This window comes from Balaenoptera musculus, chromosome 7, assembly GCF_009873245.2.
Source record: "Balaenoptera musculus isolate JJ_BM4_2016_0621 chromosome 7, mBalMus1.pri.v3, whole genome shotgun sequence".
Taxonomy (NCBI): Eukaryota; Metazoa; Chordata; class Mammalia; order Artiodactyla; family Balaenopteridae; genus Balaenoptera; species Balaenoptera musculus.
In genome coordinates, this window is record NC_045791.1 from 51,720,100 (window position 1) to 51,743,550 (window position 23,451).

Sequence of the window (23,451 nt, forward strand, 5' to 3'; positions counted from 1 at the left end):
GTATAAAAAGAGGTTCATAAGAAATGGTTTCATTAGCATTATCCCCTTACACAACCACCCCCAAGAGGGAGCCTCCTCACCCTAATCTTATTCTCTCAAGCTCTCCAAGCTCCATGCCATCAGCCCCAGAAAAGCTTTTCTTTTTGTGGGTTGAGAACTTCCCTCATGTCATGTCCTACATTCTTTCATAATCATCATTTGACTCTGTGGTCAGTTCTCCAATTTTTGTTACTTGAAATATAAATCTAATTTGGGGAGTCCTGAGAAAATTATTATATATTTGTCGAAAGCTTAGCTTTTAAGATTATTTTACGAATCATGACACTGAAAATGCATTCATTGCTCAAGAGAGTATTAGATTGAACATTGAATGTTATGTGCCCTTTCAGGGTCATGTAAGACATAGTTGAAATAAAAAGAATGTGGAATCCGTTGGAAGACATTATCCTGGTACTCAACATTAGGGCCATGAGAGGTATCAGTGTTGAGTTACAAGTTACACCTGACATTGGTAGAGAGAGGATTCCAAGGACAAATATAATCCCAGCCTCATGGGACCATTATAGCCTTCAGTGCATTTCACTGTTCTTGGCTCCTTCCTGAATCATTCCTGACAGATGGTAATTTTATTCTAGTTTTAAAGATTCCTAATTTTGTATTATATTTTTAGTCAAATACTATTGTTTAAGAGCAACTTAAATGGTAAAAACATGGGCAGATTCATTTCCAGTTTATCTTGATTGTTAATGTGTGTGCAAGGTATCTGCTGCGTATGTAGTGGGGAATGATACACACATCAAACAGAAACACCTGCTCACCATTTATTAAAACCTTGCTGATGTTCGTAATTAGAGTCGAATAGATCCTAATGTATTATTATCTTGATAAAGAGTGTCTTCTTTTAGGAAAGGTGCTAATCTGTGCTCCTCACATCTCTTTGCTTATGAAAAGCCAGTTGACTCAAGCAGCCACAACCCAGAGGATCCCCCACTGTTCACTAGTTAACTCCTTCCCAGATTGTAGACAAAGTGCCAGGAGGAAATCTAGGTCTCTAAAGTAGGGTTGTAACCTGTATAAGGACAAGGAGGGCTCTGAGTATCCAACAAAAGCTCTGAATTTTCTCAGCAGAAAAGTGCAAGATGCATATACAACATGCTGCCTACAGTTTCAAGGTATTTACAAGCCCTGCTCAAACAAGTTAAGAACCCTTGATTTAAGATGGCATGTAGCAAACCCAAACCGGCACACTGCCTTCTGCACTTGGTCAAAATCACACTTGAAAACCCTTAAATTGCTGTGAAAGAGTAGTATGCCTGGTTTATGCATTCTCAAATCTCAGTAATGTATAATACGTAAAAAGAGCAAATATGATGTACTTTTACAGTGTTTTTAATTACAGGAATAAAAAAAGAAGAGCATAAAGTTGCTGAACTCCTACAGTTGAATATGAAAAGGTTAAATGCACATATGATGCAGCTCCACTCCATAAATTTGACATGCAGTGGCAACTCGAGCAAGAGCTGCTGGTTGGGCCCCTGCTGCCTGCAGTGCCAGCACTGGAGACAGGGAGACTGAAATAAAATGTATTCCCTCCTAAGTGTCAAGGGCGTCCATCTGGCCTCTTTCAGTCTTTCCTTCAAAATGCATGTTTTTTAAAAAAAATAGACAATATTCATGTAAAATGAAAATATCCCATAAGTCACCATGATTACTTATATGCTTTCTCTTTTTAATTTCTAAATAATGTCTTGTGCTTTTATATTTCACTTAACAATTTAAAAAATCAACTTTTTGGACATGCACTTTCACTCATAAATCATCACCTTGAATAAACACACACACACACACACACACACACACAGAGAGAGAACGAGATTTGATTGTGTAATGGAAAACTGAAGTTTAATTGTTCTGACCTGGAGTTTTGTGATTTGCAAATTTATTTTACTACATTGAGTCAGTAATAAGTGGGCTTTTCTTCTTAATGTGTTTTTCTTTTCTTTTTGTATGTGTTCTCTTGCTGTCTGTCTCCCCCGGCACCTCTTCTCGCAGCTGTGTAATGGGGGCTCCGTCACCGAGCTTGTCAAAGGTCTACTCAGGTGTGGCCAGCGGCTGGATGAAGCAGTGATCTCATACATCTTATATGGGGCCCTCTTGGTAAGGACGTCCATCAAGCTGGGGGCAGAGGGGGCAATTTGTCATTGGTTGGCTCCCCATTGCATATTAACAAGGGGAAACTGCCCTATAATATGCAAGTTGTATAATAGGGAGGTGCAGCCAAATGTGGACTTTGATTAGATTTTTAATAGTAGGGTAACTGTTTAAAAATAACCATGCAAATTTTCCTTTCCTCTTTCCTGTTGTTTGGTGGCGGTGGGACACCATGCAGGGCCTTCAGCATTTGCACAATAACCGAATCATCCACCGTGATGTCAAGGGGAATAATATTCTTCTGACAACAGAAGGAGGAGTTAAGCTCGTTGACTTTGGTAATGACTGCATGTCGTTTGTTTTCTTGATGTGTGCGGTTTAGCCAAAGGCAATAATTTATTGCAGTCTCAGAAGACTGGGGCCTCTCTTCTACGCCATAGGCTTAGGGCCTTTCCAGTCACACATAGGCTGGGGAGTGGGGAGTGGTTCACCAGATGGATCACCCTAAGAGATGCTGTTTGTTAATCTATTTTCAGCTTTAGAAGGCATTTTTTTAAAGAGAGAATATAAAAGTGTTTCAAAAGAAGAATTCAAGGGAAAAACTTTGGTTTTCTGGGAAGGATTTCACATCTCAGGGCAATTGTCTATAATTTACATTTTGTCTATTCTTTTTTGCATATGAAAAGAGAAAGCAGTTTGGTCTTTCAAATGATTTTCTCTAGCCTTAGGCATACTTAGTCCCAGTGAGCAGAAGGTAAAATAGTCCTTTGGGTCTGAAAGCTAACATCCCTTTAAATTGTGATTATTGCTGCTACATGTGAGGCTGGTTGAACTGGAAACATTAACAGGAAATGGAAGTGTGAAAGGAAATGCAGAGCAATATCACCTAAGGCCAGAGAACTATTAAATATCTGCTTGTGACACTCCTGTGTTGATAGTCACAAACCAACAAACCATTTGGTTTTCCTTTTTAAGTTTATCGAATGGTTTAGTCTTCTAAACGGGTTCAACAACAGTTAGTACTTCAGCATGATTGTTATAAATAATGAGAAACTATTTACAGAAGCACTTTTTAAAATGTTCTTTATCAGTGTCAGCATAGTAGGAGAAAAGATTGATGATTTTGAATATTCATTGTTTTATTGGTAAGAAAGAATTCAGTGTTAAAATGTATCAGTGAATCATTTGCTCAGAAGAAATTACTCAAAAATAAATGAAATTACGCTAAGTATATTGGTTTATTTACTAAAAAGCAAAGAAAAGTTGCAGAGGGTTTAAATAGAGTTTAAAGAGCCCTCTTTGGCTTCCTAATAAAGAATAAGGAATGCAAGCGGTTAGCACAACAACTACCCTGAAAAAACAACCCATGGTCCTCGGCAAATCTGTGCCTAATGCTTTTAACGGTATGTTCTTTGCTGATGAGCACATGTATTCAGATTTCTAAGTTCTTATCAACAGCATTAGTGGCAACCATTGTTATTCTCTTAAGGGCTGCATTAGATTTTGCTTGGTATAAAAGAATACCTTATATTTGTAAAATACTTTACAATTTATAAATCATTTTCACAGTTCCGTTTTTTTAAAAATTTACTTATTTTATTTATTTTTGGCTGCATTGGGTCTTCGTTGCTGCGCGCAGGCTTTCTCTAGTTGCAGCGAGCGGGGGCTACTCTCGGTTGCGGTGTGCGGGCTTCTCATTGCGGTGGCTTCTCTTGTGGAGCACAGGCTCTAGGTGCGTGGGCTTTGGTAGTTGTGGCATGCAGGCTCAGTAGTTGTGGCTCACGGGCTCTAGAGCGCAGGCTCAGTAGTTGTGGCGCATGGGCTTAGTTGCTCCACGGCATGTGGGATCTTCCCGGACCAGGGCTTGAACCCGTGTCGCCTGCATTGGCAGGCGGATTCTTATCCACTGCACCACCAGGGAAGCTGCCACGGTTGTTCTCTTACTTGGTATTTAAGAATAACTCTTTGTGTTAGGTGTGAGTAGCATTATCCCCAATTTGAAGGTAAGAAAACTGAGGCTCGGAGTGAGGTTGTCTGCTTGAGGTCATACAATTAGGAAAAGACGTAATTGAGATGGGAAACAGGTCTTCTGACTCCTAATCCAGTGTACCTTTACATCCATTATGGCATGAAGAAGAGAGCTGGCTGAAGACTAAGACAAAATACATTGGAATTATATTAAAATTCAGGTCCTCAACATTGAGCCCGAGATAATAATATTATTAGTCAATTTCTTTTTCCATTTGACAAGTGTATTTTTCTTGTCAGGTTTCCAGCCTTCTAGGTAAGATAAGGCACTGAAAACTTTTTACGTCTACACTGAAGCTCTATTATAGATAATACATGCCAATTTTCTTCCTCTACCAAATGAAGCACCATTTTAAGAAAGATATCACCTGAAATATTTTGGAAATATAGTAGGAAGGTATTTTGGGTTGATCCTAGTTCTTGATGTTTTCTTTTGATTCCAATTTTGCAGCAGTATGGTAGAAATGCTCATTAGGAAAAAAAAATATTCTAGTGATTTAGATAGATATATGCTCCCACACAGCGGTTGGCAAACTACAGCCTGTGAGCCGAATCTGACCTGCCTCCTGTTTTTGTACAGCCTGTGAACTAAGAATGGTTTTTACATTTTTAAATGGTTGGGAAAAAATCAAAAGAAAAATATTTTATGACACGTGAAAACTGTGCATCCATAAATAAATTTTTGTGGAAACTCAGCTACACTCATTTGCTTCTGTGTTGTCTATGCTGCGTTTACATTACAATGGCAGAGTTGAGTAGTTGTGACAGAGCCTTAGGCTCGCAAAGCCTAAGATACTTACTGTCTGACCCTTTATGGAAGAAGTTTGCCAGCCCCTGGTCTAGCATCACCTTCTGCTCACTGCTGAATTGTGACACCCTTTTCTTATAGGCGTCTCAGCGCAACTCACCAGTACACGTCTGCGGAGAAACACATCTGTCGGCACCCCATTCTGGATGGCCCCTGAGGTAAGCAGAGGGCAGCTATTTCTTTGTATTTGCTGAGAGCCTTGGTACAATGCCTTTTTATGGGAAGGTCACACACTTCACAAAACTTTCAGGAAAAAGAAAATCCTTTATCCTCATTGAACTGTGAGAGTTCTGGTTTGGTGAGTGATGATGATGACAAGCCAGAACTTAATTTCAGAAAATCAGGATTAAGTCACAGCTGGCCCACAGAATACCTTCATGCAGCTAGAAAAAGGTGCCCCCTCCAGAAGATGCAGCCCTCTCCAAGGGTCCTGGCTTGACAAGTTCGTCCAGCCATTGTGTAAATTAGAAAAGGTCACCTTCCCTGGATAGATGCAGCCCCAGTGACACATGGCTTGGTGAAGAGACAGATTTCAGCTCCAGCGGGCTTACAGAACTATATGCCGTAGTCCTGGTTGTTTTTTTGTTACCAGATACATAGCAACTTCTCTTGTGTACTTTTTTGGCTCTGTAGTAAAACCTGGGATTTCGCCCTAATTTAGTACTGGCATTACCACAGAATCCTCTATGAAATGACACATGTAGAAGTTTGGGGAATCTTTGGACTAGATACCGCATACCCTGAAACAGAGGCACTGTACAGCTTTGCTTGTCAGGTCAGCCTTTTAATTCCACAGCACTCTGGCCTGAGAGCAGCTCTCTTGTATCAAGAAAATGGGTTCTTTTAATAAGAGGACTCAGCAATCATCTCCTTAGAGGTCTTTCCATCTCCATTCTGTCCCTGGGCTTTCCTTCCTCTGTGTGACTGCCAAGGTGGTCTCCTAAGACAGTAATCGGCTTACGCCAATATGCTCAAATTTATTCCATCTCAATGGCCTTCTCTTTCATACTTGGATAATGGACAGACCCATTTTAGAGAAAAAGAAAATCCCTGCAGATTCCAATGTTTACTTAAATCTTAAATTGATTTTAAAAACCATGAAACTAGACGTACACTTATCTAGTCATTTATATTTGTAATGCTATAAAACCAAAAGAGAAAAAAATGTATTGTGAAAAAACTACAAAGCCAGCAGTGTTCAAGTAAACAGCTTTAATTTAATGAGACAAATGACATTGTTTTGTGAAACTCAGTTGTCCTTTGCAATGTGAATATGTTTCAGAGCATGACGGCATGGATTATTTTGAGTTATTTTGTCAACCTTACTACCACATACCATGTGGTGACCCAGTTCTCCCACCACTTTACTCAGCGAGAGTGATCTCTTTGTTTAAACAGCATCTCCTTTGGTCTCTAACTGGCACATCTCTGTTGGCTTGGTGCCAGCTTAATAATAAACATAAATATGGGCACTGAAATTGTGTGGCAATTAGCCATCCAGATGATCTGGAACATGTTTTTACTGCAACTTCTCCCATTTTATTATTATTAATAAAACTATCATTGAAACAAAAGCAAAAACATAAAAATTTTCATAGGGACCTCATGAACCCCGCTTTGAGAAACACTGTAGGGCAAAGTCAAGATTCCTTTGAATGGGGAACAAAGCCCTTCATATTCCAGCTTCTGTACTGTCCAGCCTCATTTCAGGTTACTTTTCCCCAATTTACTTGTTTTTAATGCCTCAACAGAAGTGAACAACAGGTAATTCTCCAAATCTATCCTTATGTGTCATTCCTTTAAACCTTTCCATATATTGTTACATCATCTGGGATGGCCCTCAGAACTCTGGAACATTCGTCCTCAATCTTCAAGTCTCAGCGCAAATGCAACTCCCCTAGGAAACCTTCCCTCATCCTTGGCCAACTGAGGTTCTTTTTCCTGAGTTTCCACTGCAGCCTTTACACCCTCCATTAGCAAACCATGACCATTGTATTGTATTGGGTTGGCCAAAAGGTTTGTTCGGTTTTTTCCTTAAGATGGCTCTAGTAACACTTAGTTGTCTTTAACTTCATTCGAAACAATTTTGTTAGATTGTATTGTGACAGCTGTCATATCAGTGTGCATTGAAAAAAAACTTATCAAAATTGGTGAATTTTTGTGTAGCCATTTTAATATTGAAGATGGAAGTAAAACACAACACTTTTGGCATATTATGCTTTATTATTTCAAGAAAGGTAAAAATGCAACTGAAATGCAAAAAAAAGATTTGTGCCGTGTATGGAGAAGGTGCTGTGACTAATTGAACGTGTCAAAAGTGGTTTGCAAAGTTTCGTGCTGGAGATTTCTCACTGGACAATGCTCCACGATCGGGTAGACCAGTTGAAGTTGGCAGTGATCAAACTGAGACATTAATTGAGAACAATCAATGTTATACCACACAGGAAATAACTGACATACTCAAAATACCCAAATCAAGCAATGAAAATCATTTGTACCAGCTTTATTATGTTAATCGCTTTGATGTTAGGGTTCCACATAAGTTAAGCAAAAAAAAACCTTCTTGACTGTATTTCCACGTGCAATTCTCTACTTAAACATAATGAAAACATTCCATTTTTAAAACAAATTGTGACAGACAATGAAAAGTGGATACTGTACAATAATGTGGAACGGAAGAGATCGTGGGGCAAGCGAAGTGAACCACCACCAACCACACCAAAGCCTGGTCTTCATCTAAAGAAGGTGATGTTGTGTATATGGTGGGATTGGAAGGGAGTCCTCTATTATGAGCTCCTTCTGGAAAACCAAATGATTAATTCCAACAAGCACTGCTCCCACTTAGACCAACTGAAAGCAGCACTTCAATGAAAAGCATCCGGAATGAGTCAACAGAAAATGCATAGTCTTCCATCGGTATAATGCAAGACTGCATGTTTCTTTGATGACCAGGCAAAAACCATTACAGCTTGGCTGGGAAGTTTTGATTCATCCACCATATTCACCAGATATTGCACCTTCATATTTCCATTTATTTTGGTCTTTACAAAATTCTCTTAATGGAGAAAATTTCAATTCCCTGGAAGACTGTAAAAGGCACCTGGAAGAATTCTTTGCTCAAAAAGATAAAAAGTTTTGGGAAGATGGAATGATGAATTTGCCTGAAAAATGGCAGAAAGTAGTGGAATAAAGCGGTGAATACGTTGTTCAATAAAGTTCTTGGTGAAAATGAAAAATGTGTCTTTTATTTTTACTTAAAAACCAAAGGCACTTTTTGGCCAACCCAATAGTTGTTGCTAAGCAGGTCTCCCAACTGGACTCTAAACTCTGGCAGGGACTTGGGATGCCCAGCTCTCAGTGTAGTGCTTGATACAGGCTAGATGCTCAATAAGCATCTGTTGGATGAATGAATACATCGGTAAAAAAGTCGAAGGAGAAGATGAATTTGGAGGGTAGTTTGAGGAGGGCTTTAAAACTATTGGTATTCACAAATTTCTCTGTAGATTTTTTTTTTTTTTAAACTCAGATTGGGACTTGAACCCACAGGCTGACACTCAAACCCACTGTCATTTATTTATTTATTTATTTATTTATTTATTTATTTATTTATTTATTTATTTATTTACAGCTGTGTTGGGTCTTCATTTCTGTGTGAGGGCTTTCTCTAGTTGCGGCAAGTGGGGTCCTCTCTTCATCGCGGTGCGCGGGCCTCTCACTATCGCAGCCTCTCTTGTTGCGGAGCACAGGCTCCAGACGCTCAGGCTCAGTAATTGTGGCTCACGGGCCTAGTTGCTCCGTGGCATGTGGGATCTTCCCGGACCAGGGCTCGAACCCGTGTCCCCTGCATTGGCAGGCAGACTCTCAACCACTGCGCCACCAGAGAAGCCCTCTCTGTAGATTTTGATTAATTTATTATTAAAGGAAAGCATAACTGAGGCCACTCAACTAATATTTAGCGTGGCATAACTCAAAAGATGGTGTTCCTGTTACAATCCGCGGCAAGTTGGTGTTCTCAGAACCACAAAATACAAATAAGAGAAACCTGCTCTTGGCTTTGTACATTTCTCATGAGGTGTTTGTGACTTTTCAGTTTCAGCTGGGTTGAAGAAAATATGTGGAGTGTTTCTATTTAGGGACAATTTAGTGGTCCATGGTGAGCTTCTGTTGCCCAGATTGCCTGGAACTGGTTCCCTTCTCATCAGGTCAAAGCCAGTGTTGCATCTTGCCTGCTGTAGTGTATAAATTGAGGAGTAGGCAGATTTATGGGATGGAGACCTTGACAGTGCCTCTCAGGAGCAAGTGCCCAGTTGCTCTGTGTATGACTCAGAGATTCTCTCAGGATGTGTGCTTGGATCCAAGATGCTTTGGGACCAGGCTGCAGTTCTTGAGACTCAGTCCTACACAAACCTCACATTTTTATTTTCCAAATGGAGAATTACTCTTTGTCTTAAAAGACAAAGAGTCTTCTAAGAGTGTCCACAGGAATAAGCTTCCATTTGTCAGTTCAATTCAACAAACTTTAAAAAAATTTTTTATTTTACTGAAGTATAGCTGATTTACAATGTTGTGTTAATTTCTGCTATATAGCAGTGATTCAGTTATATATATACATATATATATATATATATTCTTTTTCACATTCCTTTCCATTATGGTTTATCACAGGATACTGAACACAGTTCCCTGTGCTATACAGTACGTCCTTGTTGTATATCCATTCTATATATAATAGTTTGCATCTGCTAATCCCAAACTCCCAATCCATCCCTCCCTCATCCCTTCTCCCCCTTGGCAACCACAAGTCTGTTCTCTATGTCTGTGAGTCTGTTTCTGTTTCGGAGATAAGTTCATTTGTATCATATTTTAGATTCCACATGTAAGTGATATCATATGGTATTTGTCTTTCTATGTCTGACTGACTTTGCTTAGTATGATAATCTCTAGGTCCATCCATGTTGCTGCAAATTGCATTATTTCATTATTTTTTATGGCTAAGTAGCATTCCATTCAACAAACAGTTATACTCTTTTCTGTGAGCCAGGCTTTGGGTCAAGACGAGTCCTTGAAAGTATAATCAGTAGTGGTTCAAATGGACATTGTCTTCATGTGGTGGCCTGCATAGTATACTGATCCTAATATGCTTTCACTTCTGCTTGTGTGAATAAGTGGTATTTAGATTAAATATGACAGCAATGTATGCAATGCCAATGCCAGTGGAATAAAACCATTGCATGCCACCAGTGCTTTTATTTTGAAAACGCAGCAGAATGATCCTTGATCCTATTTTATTTTTGAGAAATTGAACCAAATTATTCTTTTCCCATTTGTATTTCCATTTTGATTTCACCAGCTGAACTACAATATTTAATTCAAATAGGCTATGCTTCAAACCAGGTAGCTAATGGAATGTGACCAGACCACCATCAAACTTTGACATGCAGTCCAAACAGCAGTTCACTGGGGCAGCTTGAAGCTGCAGCATGAACTGACTACCATATTCACGACACTCTCCACTTATTTCCTCTTGCCATCTCATGTGGACACTCATAAAGTTGAAAGATGCTGGGTAAAAACAGTATCAACTCAGCAGTGTAGGAGGAGAAAAATTTTAGGGGGTGCGCTTAGTGTGATAGTACTTTGAGACAATGCTACTGGGGAAATATTGGCTGGCATAGTAAGAGTTAATCTAAAAGTCAAGGTCAGTACAGTTTTTTACAAACTGAGTATGTCAGTAGCATACTGTGACTCAGGAAGATGATTTTAAGAGAGAAAGAAAGATGCTTAACATAGAAACTGTATTTAACAGATTACCCTGAGCAAAATGACTTCAGCAATAGGAAATGAAGTTTCTCCTGTGCGTACAGAGGTAGGTGGTTCCAGACTTTGTTGATTCAGCAGCTCAGTAAAGCCATCAGAAACCCAGGTTCTTAGATTTCCCTGGCGGTGACTGCTGCAAGTTGCATGGCTTCATTGTTAGGGACAGACCTGGGGGCGGTTATGACAACATCGTCTGTGAGTGTCTGAGGGGCAGCAGGGGCTCCAGTATTCTAGCAGCCACCAGTGAAAGCGCCCGTGGTACAATCCAACAGACGCCCCCTTTACTCCCTTGGGGCTGCCCTTGGCCAGCCAAGAAGTTAAAGTGGGTTCTCCTCCTGTCTGGGATCAAAGCCGTGGCCACTCCATACTAGTTTCCTAGGGCTGCCATACAAAGTAGCTCAAACTGGGTGGTTTAAAACAACAGAAATTTATTATCTCACGGTTCTGGAGGCTAGAAGTCCAAAAGCAAGGTGTTGGCAGGGCATGCTCCCTTTGAAGCCTCTAGGATCCTTCCTTGCCTCTTCCTAGCTTCTGGTGGTTTGCTGGCAATCTTTGGTATTCTTTGGCTAGCAGCTCCGTATCGCCAATATCTGCCTTTGTAATCACATTGCATTCTCCCTGTTTGTCTGTCTTCACATGGCCATCATGTTGTAAGGACACCAGTCATATTGGATTAGGGACCCACCTACTTCAGTATGACCTCACCTTAACTAATTACATCTGCAACAACCCTATTTCCAAATAATTTCACATTCTGAGGTCCTGGGGGCTAGCACCTTAACATATCTTTTTTTTTTTGGAGGACACGATTCAACCTATAACAACCCTCCAAATACTTAACATCCCTCCTCTGTAGTAAATAATTCAGATTTCCAAGGTAATCAGTCAGTTATTTGCAGCCTACAGATCCGCATGTTACAGGCGCTAGCTTAGTTGGAGAGCTCAGCTTTGCCTGTCTGCGCGCACGCACGCACACACACACACACACACACACACACACACACAGAGGTTTCTCTCAGCCTAAGGTGTTTGAGGCAAACACAGTTCTTTCTTTCTGGATGTGCTAGAATGTACCATATGTTCTTCTGGACATACCATAACAAACTGCCTTCTCACGTGAGCCCTCAGTACCTTGAGAATTTTGTGCTGTCCTACCTGCTCTCTGGCCAAGCATCTTTGGATTATCTCCTGAGATGTTTGGCTCAGGTCACTTCCCTCAGCCTTCTGTTGACACCGAGTCCCCGGTCTCCCTCCCTCCCTGCCTGTGACTTTGGCTTGTATCTCAGCCGTGTGTATATGTTAACACAGTCCTCCCTTTACCCATGTTTATTGCCTCTTTTCTCCTTCCCTCTCTCCTGGTAGCCAGTTTCTTATAAGAATAGAATAATAACATCCCACATCTGCATAGAACTTTTACAGATATTATTTTTAAGTGCTCACTACCTGTGAGGATGCCAGTTAGGCATGATGACATTGATTTTTTTTTTATTAATTAATTAATTTTTTTGGGTGTGTTGGGTCTTCGTTTCTGTGTGAGGGCTTTCTCTAGTTGCGGCGAGTGGGGGCCACTCTTCATCGCGGTGCGCGGGCCTCTCACTGTCGCAGCCTCTCTTGTTGCGGAGCACAGGCTCCAGACGCGCAGGCTCAGTAGTTGTGGCTCACGGGCCCAGTCGCTCCGCGGCATGTGGGATCCTCCCAGACCAGGGCTCGAACCCGTGTCCCCTGCATTGGCAGGCAGACTCTCAACCACTGCGCCACCAGGGAAGCCCAACATTGATTTTATAGACAAGGAATCCAAGGCTCTGCCAGTCTAACTGCCCAGGGACATTGGGTGGGTAGTTGGGTAACAGTGACTGGAATCTTTGTGTTGTGACTCAGTGAACTAAGGCACTTGCAATACAACCCATGCCCACTGTCAGTATTGGTATTGCTTGGCTAGTATTTCCATCAAACACGTGGCAGATTAATATCCTGGTCTATAGCAAAAAAGGGATACAAGCCTAATTTATGTTTATTTATAGTGATGGCAGGGGGTTAGGGGTAGTTGATCCTTTAATCTACCTTTCCCACCATCACATGTAGTGAAGAATTAAACTGAATAGTTATAAATGACTGAAACCCAAGAAAAGTAACCAACGTCATCATTATTGTTTTTGTTGAGGATATTTGTAGTCTCTGTTAAAATAACGCCTTACAGTTAGCTGGGATGCACTGGTGTGACCATGCTGATTGTTAAAATATTGAAATACTTCTGTTCTAGATGGTAAGTGGCTGCCATCCAGAACCCCTTGAGTGCTCCTTGGCCACTTGCCTGTCTCTTTCCTTGGGACACCCAGCTTTTCTAATGGTCCAGCAACTCCAGGGGGTAATGTCTGGCAGGAAGGGGACCTCAAGGACCAGCTTCAGTGCCGTGTGCAGCTGATTGTCAGATAGTTTGAATAGTCCACCTACTAAGCAAGTATACAGTGGGAAGGAAACTTTCACTTACTGAGGACTCACCCGCTAATGCACCGGGACTGGGATGGGTGCTTTTTTTTTTTTTTTTGAAACTAAGTGCCTAACGTGTCAGATACTGTATGCCCAGTAAGTCATTTAGTTTTCTTTTTTTTAAATTTACTTATTTAATATATTTATTTTTGGCTGCATTGGGTCTTTGTTGCTGCGCGCGGGCTTTTCTCTAGTTGAGGTGAGCGGGGGCTTCTCTTGGTTGCGGTGCACAGGCTTCTCACTGCGGTGGTTTCTCTTGTTGTGGAACACGGGCTCTAGGCGCCTGGGCTTCAGGAGTTGTGGCTCGAGGGCTCTGGAGCACAGGCTCAGTAGTTGTGGCGCACGGGCTTCGTTGCTCTGCGGCATGTGGGATCTTCCTGGACCAGGGCTCAAACCCGTGTCCCCTGCATTGGATTCTTAACCACTGTGCCACCAGGGAAGCCCCGGGTGCTTTTTTAATACATTATTTTATTTCATTCTCACAACAGCTCTCTAGAGTAGATATTAATTTTTTTCATTTTACCACTGGGGAAAATGAGGCTCAAAGAGGGGTAGGAGGTATTGTGCCCAAATTCACGTATCTGGTAAATACTGGAGCTGTTTGGCTTTTCAAAGAGCATGGGAATCCAAGTTACATTTTACAGGTGAAGAAACTAAGGCAGGGAGAGGATACTATTCATGCTAGTTCAGAGCAGACTTGCCCCCAGAATTCAGGTTTCCTAGCCCACCAGCCTTGTCTTCTTCTGCTTCAGTGTGTTCATATGGGATGTACAGTGTGGAAAGTGTGTGCTGAGTCAGCTCCTACAACAAAGCCATGCAGAGATGGAGTAGTGGTGGAGACACATCATTTTAAAAGACATACATGAAGGACCTATCACCTGTAATTTATAGGTTGACTATACTTTGCCATCCCACCAATGAGAGAAGCAGCCTATATATTAAGGATCCAGTTTACTTGGAATCTTCCTAAAATAGCCAAAGGTCTGTTTCTGTATTAGAAGGCAGACTTGTGGATAAAATAAATATTTGCTTCTTTAAAAAAATTTTTTTTTCATTTTTACTTCCATCTGCTAATTGTTGCAAACAAGAGCTAATCAGCTGAGTGGAGAAACAGATGTGCTGTGACGGCTCCAAAAATGGGTCTCTCTCTCCCTGGCAAAGGGTTGACTGGGGACAGTTGCCATAACAACTGGCTTACACCGATGCAGAAATATCGCAGGCTTTTTGCAACCACTCTTGCCTTCGTTAATTATGCTGTTCCTAGCTAAATGATACAATAATGCTATTTCCTTTGGCCTTGCCAGGAGCAGAAGTGACAAAAGAGATATTTTGTGTTGAGGGGCTGAGAAAGCCATAAACCACTACGGAGCTGAAACACCGTCGTTGTCGTTCTTACCGTTTTGTTCCCTAAGCTCTAGCCAATGGGTCCGGGACCTAATAAGAGTGAACAGCATCTGTTGAGTGCTTACTATGTGCCAGGCACTAAGTGCTTTGTATGAATTGATTCGTTTGTAATCCTTACAATAACCCCATAAAGTTACTGCTATTACTAGGCCAATGTTTTAGAGAAAGTAAATAAGTGTCAGAAAGTACTGTTCTTGTCCTTGGACAGGTCGTTAGGTGATGCCACCAGGATTTTAACCCAGGTATTTAGCTCCAAAATCCTCCCTCTTAGCCACTATCCTAGAGCAAACCGTTTAATTGCAACCACCAGTGTACCAGATAAGATGAATGTCTTTCTTTTCCAATTTAAAAATTATTTTAGATAAAAATTATACTTCCTAATATGTTGAGGAAAGTGCAATATTTCAACATGACACTAGAAACCAGTGTAATTAATGCCCAAGGGAAAGATCTGGAAAAATAGAATAACAAAGTTCTTCAGACTAGAATTTAGGAGATTTGGATTTTAAATAGTTATAGCTCTGCCAGTCATTTTAAAAAAGCGATTGTGGTTCCGTTATTTTAATATGGCTTCACGTTTGGTAGAAGAGATAAGAGTACAAATTTTGGAGTCAGGTAGACCTGGGAGCAAATCATAGATACCCTGCTTACCTACCTAACCACTGACCAACAGCGTCAGAGGACAAAATGAAACGATGTACTGAGTGCTTGCTGCAGTACCCAGCATAGTAAGTGCTTTAAAAATGGTGGTGCCTATTGCCTGAGCCCAACCCTCCCTATCCTGTTCTCAGCTGGAAGGAGACTGGCCTGGGTAGTCTCTGCCTCCTAGGTCCCTTCCGTGTTTCAGAGAACATGTATGGTTTCCAGGGGGAAAAGCCTCTTCCAGCTCTCACATTCCGTGCCTCTGGTATTAGTCAGATGAGGAAGGTGGGATCTCTCCAAGATCTCAGTAAGGGTGAAACAATGGCAATGGCAAGACCTTTAGGGTGTGATTTTACCTGACTCTGTTTTAAAAGGCTGAGGATTCTTGGGATCCCATCTGCCAGTTACTTCACTGTGAAGAATGTAGGCTTTGGTTGCTCAACAGGTTCAAGTGAGGGGTTTAGAACCTTGGATCCTTGGCTGAAAGACCTGTGTGTCTTCCCCCAAGACATTCACCTCTGAGATTCTGTAGCCATTTGTGTTCCCTGGTTCCCTCCAGATTCCTGTGTCAGTCTCTAAGAAGCAGGGATTCCCTCCCTTCTCATTCTGGGGCTGACCCTGCCTGCATTCCCAGAGTGGTTCTGCCTTCAGGGGGCCTGGAGCACAACCCAGGCACCTGGGGCTCCGGTGGGTAAAGGGCCCAGGACAAGGGCAGAGTGACTGGTGCAGCCCCGGATTGCACCCTCAGCTTCAGCGGTAGCTCCCCTCTCAGCTGGAGCTCTGTGGGCTTGAGTCATATGTCATCTGTCAGTGTGGAGGTGGGGGGCTGGCCCTGGAGGTGGCGGTGACTTGTTGTTACCCTCCTCCTGGCGGGTCTAAATATAGGACCCCATCTGAGGCCTCAGCTCCCAGATGTGCAGAAGCACGTGAGCCCAGAGCAGAGGCCTCATGTCCCCCCTTCCCCATCCTGCCTTCTGCTCAGTGCTAAGTGAGATGTTTCAAAGTAATAGCTTCCGTGAGCATTTGGAACTTTCCAGGCTGTCCTCCCACCCCTCTCTGGGGAGGTGAGAAGGGCAAGACACCTGCTGTTTCCCCTTCTTCGTCCACCAAAGAGGAAGAACTGTTCCTGCAGGGGCAGAAGTGTTTGCTGAAGAAACGTCAGAGCCCGCCCTGCTCTTCCTGAGCTCTGAGTCTCAAATCACCTGGTGGCTACCCTCCGGTCGGTGCTTCCACTGCCCCGCCCAGGGCACAGGGGCTCAGCCCCAAGAAAGGGAGAGGGAGCTCACGGCCAGGCCAGCGCTGCACTGGCTCCTCTGTCCGGAGGTCCTTGAGCTGTCAGAGGAAAGAAAAGGGAGGCGGGCAGTCAGCATTAGGAATGGGACTCAGAGGAGCCTTGGGGTGGAGGTGAAGCAGGAGCAGGTAGGGGTGTGCGGACTTGTATTTATGGTGCTCTATTGTGGCCCAGCTTTTCCCCACACCTTCTTTAGTTTTAAACCGTTAAAGGAAATCACTCTTTGGTAGGAATGTGTGACATTCCCAAGGGCGTCCTGGTTTGCCTGGTGACATCAGCCTGGGAGAGGACAGAACCCAGAGACTATGTGCAGATAAAGCGGTATGCCCGTGTGGGAGCATTCAGTTATTCTGTTTGATTTTCTTCCCTTCCTGTTTTTCAGACGTACTGTGGAGGAGAACCCCCCCCCCTCCCCAGTTAGTTTCTTGTCGCAGGCTTATGCTTTAGTTCCGTTACCTACTAGCTGTATGACTTTGAGAAATTTCTTAGCCCGTCCGAATCTGTTTCCTCACCTGGGGTAAGAATACCTGACTTAACAGCTGTAAAGTGAACTGAATTATAGAACTCCTACTCATTCTTTCCTTAACTGAACTCTGGTAGAATTGGAGCACTAGCTGACAAAGGAAAGGGGCAGCGAAAGGGAAAGTGAGGGGACAGGGGAAGTGAGAGGCGGCAGGAACTCCATCTGCTTAAATGGAGGGCGTGCTTACACACTCAGAGGATGGTGTGGCTATGGCTTATGGAACACGAAATCCCTTTGGCAATGGCTCAGCATTCTGTGTACTATAATAATCCCCAGGAGATGCTTCCCTCATGCCGGAACCATGGAGTTTGCTCCTGGTTTGGCCACAAACCAGCTCTGTGACTCTGGACAGGTCAGCTCTCCCCCAGCACCTTAGTTTCCTCCTCTGTGAAATAGGGGGGTTGACTTAATGAATCCTCGGATCCCTTCCAGCACCCATCTCTGATGTGGGGAAGCTGCTGGAGCTGGGGAGGGTGGTGGGATGATCCTGGGTCTCTAAGCAAATGTGTTCCTTTGGAGCCTTTGAGTACTAAGGACACATACAAAAATTTGGGGTCGCTGATTTACCTTTCACAGGGGAGTTCTGTGATACTGGTCCTGAGTTTGAGAGCAGGGCTTACCATATGGTTAAGTATAAACGATATGTTCCCAGGGCTTTGGGAATTTAAAGTGCAAAAATCAGTGTGTATGCTGGCCTCAAACCCAGAACAGTCCCCCTCTGCCCTCCACCAGCCATGGTGGGAAGTGGTGTTGTGTATGCGTGCTCTGTGTCTTTTTATTTTTTTAAATTAATTAAATTTATTTATTTATTTAGGGCTGTGTTGGGCTTCATTGCTGCGCGCGGGCTTTCTCTAGTTGCGGTGCGTGGGCTTCTCATTGAGGTGGCTTCTCTTGTTGTGGAGCACGGGCTCTAGGTGCACGGGCTTCAGTAGTTGCAGCATGCGGGCTCAGTAGTTGTGGCGCAGGGGCTTAGTTGCTCCGCGGCACGTGTGATCTTCCTGGACCAGGGATCGGACCTATGTCCCCTGCATTGGCAGGCGGATTCTTAACCACTGCGCCACCAGGGATGCCCTGAGTGTTTTTAATTTGAACCTTGTTTTATTTTTCTAAAGGCATAAGCTGAATGTTACAATCCTGAAAAAAGACTTGTAGAACATCATATTTTAATTAGAGACCTTTCTGAATTTCATAAGAACAGTATAATTTAAATTATTTCTGGCAGTTTCTCAGCATACAAAGTATAGATTCAGTTCTAGTCTTGAGTTTTATCAATAAACTAAAAAAAAAAAAAAAAAAAAGAGAACCCCCCCCCATAAATTTCAGTTCTTCTAGTCCACATCCTCTTAGCAAAAAACCTCAAATCTCAAATGTATCCTCCCTCAAAGTTATATTTCATCCAAGGGAAGAGATTTCATGTGCTTGTTCAGTATCTCAGCTTGTAACACTTTAAGATGTTTGTATGTAAAACTGATGAATAATATTTGCCACTGGAATATTTATAACTGCAGTTTACAATTCCAGGGATATTCTATTTTAGAAATCTTTATGATCAATAACATTTATTAATTATGCTGTGTGAATTATGTAAGCAAAATTAAGAATCCTATTTGCCTTCCTACCTCTCAGCCCATCTTATTTGCCAGTCTATTGACTGTATTTTGGGGCTCAAGGTCAGCCAAAGATTAATAACTTTAGGTTTATTTGCTTTGCCTTTTTGTAAGCTTAAATTTAGCTCTTGAGATAACAGCATTTTGCTTCTGTACTTGAGTGAAATTTTAATCTTGACCTTTGGTTATAATTTTGGATCACATGATCAATTCTACTAAGATGAGAAATCAGACCATATAGAGCAAACCTAATTGCATTTTTAATGACATTTTAAAATATTAGTGGATAAATAAAATAGTCTGAATAACATCTATTGTTTTTTAAGTTTGGTAAATCATTTTTTATAAGAGCAAAACATATTTTTCCTTATGGTGGATGGTGCTACTATAATATTATTTGCTTGAAAGTATTGGTTAAAAATCACATTATTGAAAGAGATTTCAGCCCAGCAGCTCTTTGATATATCATTTGATAAATGGTTTAAGTTAAATAGGTTGGAGAAATCTAGGTTTTCTGAATGCAGGAGTTCATACGTTGACTATTTTTTATCCCCTTTACACCCAGTCTAATACAGATGTTCTTTATAGATAATGAAGACTTTGAGATGAGGAGAAACTGTTCTCTAAGGTTCTTATAGCCCAAGTCTTTCTGCAAGAGATAGAGGGTGGCTCTCACCCCCTATCTTGGGAACTTTATCAGTAAGCCCTACTCTTGGTCTAGGCTGAAATGAAACTGTAATCGTAGGGCATTTCATGGGATCGTGGTGGCCTGAGAAAGTGTAAGTACTAACTCTAGTCTGGTGCTTACAATGGAAAAGAATATGGTTGAGAAGAGAATTTCTTTAATTCTTTTTAAATTCATGAGACCCTAGTTTTACAACCAAGACAACACCTTTAACCTATCACCTTGCTGATGAAGAATCCCCACAGCCAGTACATACCCCTGAGGAAGGAAACACACCCTTGAAGATCAAGGCAAACTTTCTAATACTTATTTACATTTTCAAGACAGAAAAACAGACAAAATTTGTTCTTTTTTGTTATAGAAATAATCCATGTTCCCTGTAGACATTTTAGAAAATGCAAAAAGTTTTAAAGAAGTAAATAAATAAAATGGATATTACCCATACATCAGTGACCTAATGATATCTACTATTAACATTTTGGTGCCATAGAAAAAGCTGGGTAACCTGCATTTTCCTACGCAGTGCTTCCGATAAGACCCATGAGGAAGGGGTTGTTTAGTTTGCATAGGAAGAAGAGATACAGGGAGATTAAATAATTTGCTAAAGTTATCCAGTGAGGGGGTGGCAACCAAAATGAAGATGGCTTGCTCTGGGATTTTCTTGCACCATGCAGAGGGGCAAGTCTTTTCTCAGTCCCAGAGCTTTTCACAGTTATTTTTCTCCAGCTCATGGCTGAGGAAAGGGCCAGCCTCCTCAACAGAACTCAGGGGACCATGCCCGGGATGGATAAGGAAATGACAGGTGTCAAAGCAGTTGTGTTATCAAGTTGTGGGTGCAGTTTTACCCTATAAACTCCTTTAGGAGAGGGGAGGAGGGAGTGACTGGGGAAGATTTAGAGTCTACAACTTTGGAACCCGTTAGCTTGAAGAAGGCTTACGGAGAACTGCCCTGACAAAGAAAGCTGACTGCTGGCCTTCGCTGCAAAGACCAGTAGAGCTAAACTATAGTGAAAACTTATTTCTTGTCCTTGGTTCCCTCCAGAAAGAAGTTTTGGGCAGCCAAGGTGGTAATGACCGACATTTGGGATTCTCAAGCCCACCTCTGGGTAAAATTGGCATTGAGCACTGAAGCTGTTAGTGCATAGATATTGCTAGTAATCCGAGCATTAGTGTCTTCCCCCTTCCTAAAATAAGCAGCAGTGTAGTCTAAGTGTATCAGAAAAGCCATAAGTTTGCATTTCAAGGTAGGAACGTGGACATGCTCCATTAACCAGCATCCAAACAATTGCTCTGTCGCTGAAGCTCATCTTCCTTAACGGAGGCATTATCACAGCAACCAGCATCTTTTCATAGACCTTAAGACCTTCTACAAAATACTGGCAATAAAATCCCCTCAAGGTTCCAGCCACCCAGTTCACAGACCAGAATGATCTACTGTTCGCTAGGTAATTTGCATGGAGAGGTTAGTCTCTCAGTTTGAGATATCTCTTTGAGATAAGAAAGCCACTTATTTGGAAATCATGAAGTCATAGAATATTAGAGCTGGAAGGGATAGTAGAGATGGTTCATCCCCAACTTGCCATCTTATAGATCTAGAAAGTGAGGTCACTATGACTAAAGAACCCTCAGCTCAAAGTTTTCAAGGGACTTGCTCAAAGGGGCCCAGCTGGTGAATAATGGAGTTCAGACTTTCTGATTCCAATCCAAAGATTTTTCAACAAAGCTTCTCTGATGAGTGCCACAAATTGATGTGGATGAGGAAGGAAGAAAGATAAGACATAATCCTTACCCTGGGTTACTTCTGTTTACTTCAGAGGTCACATTGATGAGATCCTAAGACTGGCCCCTTTAAAACCTAGAAGAAATGATGAGGTTAATGATAGATTAACACCAAGTAGATAAAACTACTCATTAAAACTCAGAAACAGTATAAACACTCACCAATGTCATGACAAAGAGTTGAAGATTGTTAAAGGTGAGTATGCAGAAGTATGTAGGGACTTACACATCCTGAAACTCGTTGAGACTCAGCGAGACAATAATTTAATCTTGCAGCCAATAGGCCATTAGCAAATACTGCACTAGAGTTCTCTTTATTTTGATTCATTTAATTCTGTGCTCTTAGCCTTTGCCAGGTGCACTAAATATTTTGTAACAGTCTACATACACATCTTTTGGAACATTCCGGAAGGCATATCCTCTTCATGTGAACTTGCTAGTGGGACTTTAAAAATAAGCTTTGGAGAATTCTTACTTTGTAAAATTGACATTCATTAGCAGTTTTTCTATTCACAATGCTGGATTAAGATAAATATACCAGTTTGTTAAAGTTCATGATATATTGGGTTGGCCAGAAAGTTCGTTCGGGTTTTCCGAATGAAATGTAAGATATATTTACTATAATTTAAAACTCCATGAAGTCACTGATAACATATCAGTGCTTTATTGTTACTCTTTAGTATATTCTGCTTCTGATCCTGATGGAATTTTGTTTTTCTTATTGTATCTACATGTGAAAAAAAAGAAGTGAGTTTTCAAGAGCACACATGATTTTTCTGTACCTGGTTAGAGGTAGAGCTTAGACCCAATTTGAACTTGTTATACTGCCTACCAAACTGACTTCTTCTTCCTGACTTCCCTGTTTTATAAATGGCACCATCATTCTCCTGGTCACCCAGGGTAATAATGTTTGTCTTCCTTGGTGTGTCCCTTTTCCTAGCCTCCCAAGTCCTGCAAGTCTTTCCTTGAACTCTCTCTCACATCTATTCTATCTTCCCTATTCCACTGCCACCAACATCATTTATACTCCTATGATTGAAGTAAAGGCTTGAGGTAGAGGAGAGTATACACTTGCCTTAGGCATGTCTCCTCCTGGGGGCAGTCGAGGTGAGGTGGAGGAGTGGGAGAGGACAAGGTGTTTGGGGTCCTGGGCCTGTGTCAATACCACTTCAGACTCCTCTCTCCCCACCTCTTTAATATGACTTACAGAACCTGGGAAACCTGGTGCCAGGGCAGTGCACTTACTTGACATTGCCACTCTCCTTTTCTTTGTGGAGCATTGTAACAACTGATTCAGAGAGCTCTTTGAGAGGTCACTTCCTCCTGGGGGCAAGACCAATCGACCATTGAAGCATTCTTAACTCAGCTTTATTTTACCTAGAGACAAGGAGAATGCTGAGCTAAGGAGAATGAAATTACTTTTTCTCCTAAAGAAATAGTTGCAGACTTTTGTTGTTGGATTGATAGGGAATCCAGTTCTAGGATGTGTTGACCTTCAGTTGGGGTGCAACCTCTTAGAGTACTTCTTTGAATCCCATCACATGTAACTCAGTAAAGAGAGATGGAAAGAGAGACTCCCTCTGAAGAGATAGAGTTTAGGTGACAAAAATCTCAAAAACGTGATTAATTTGGTCAAAATATGTGTACAGATGCTGATAATTCAACTGTTTCTTGAATATAACCTTTATTATTTAGAGTACTTTTATCACATTGTGATGATCTGTTTACTTGTCTCTCCTCTGCCTGCCTTCAAATTCTGTCCCTGACCATGACTAGCTATGGGTACTGGGGAAGCTATTTAACTGTGCTGTGCCTCAGTTTCCATACCTACAAAAGTTGATAGTAGTACCTACCTGACAGAATGATTATATACCTACCTAGTACCATGCCTGGCTCATAGGTACTCAATAATTATTTGTGAGTTATTTTACTAGAGACATTTTCTATAAACTTCTCTAGAAGGCTACGTTTAAATAATTCCTTTGTCACATTACAAGCTGAGTTTAGGGAAGAGAATTTGGCCAACGGATACTCTTCTATTAATCAGACTGAGCTGAAGATAGTGTGTGACTGTAAAGAGAAGTGGAAACCAGATAAACATTTTGAATATTTTATGACAGCACTTGAGAATCGATAGGATATCTCCATTCCCACATTTGGACGGGTTCTTTGAATTGCCTTCTGTGTCCCATCCAAGATAGCTAGAAGTTGACTTGAATTTCTTTCTGG

At 41.7% G+C, this 23,451-nt stretch overlaps 1 protein-coding gene across 1 annotated transcript in view; it reads left to right on the top strand.

The window, feature by feature from the left end:
• Positions 1-23,451, top strand: part of MYO3B (myosin IIIB) — a 375,922-nt gene that overhangs the window by 15,647 nt on the left and 336,824 nt on the right. The window contains 3 exon segments of the mRNA XM_036857648.1: positions 2,053-2,157; positions 2,390-2,489; positions 5,069-5,145. Of these exon segments, the coding sequence (XP_036713543.1) occupies positions 2,053-2,157; positions 2,390-2,489; positions 5,069-5,145 (282 nt within the window).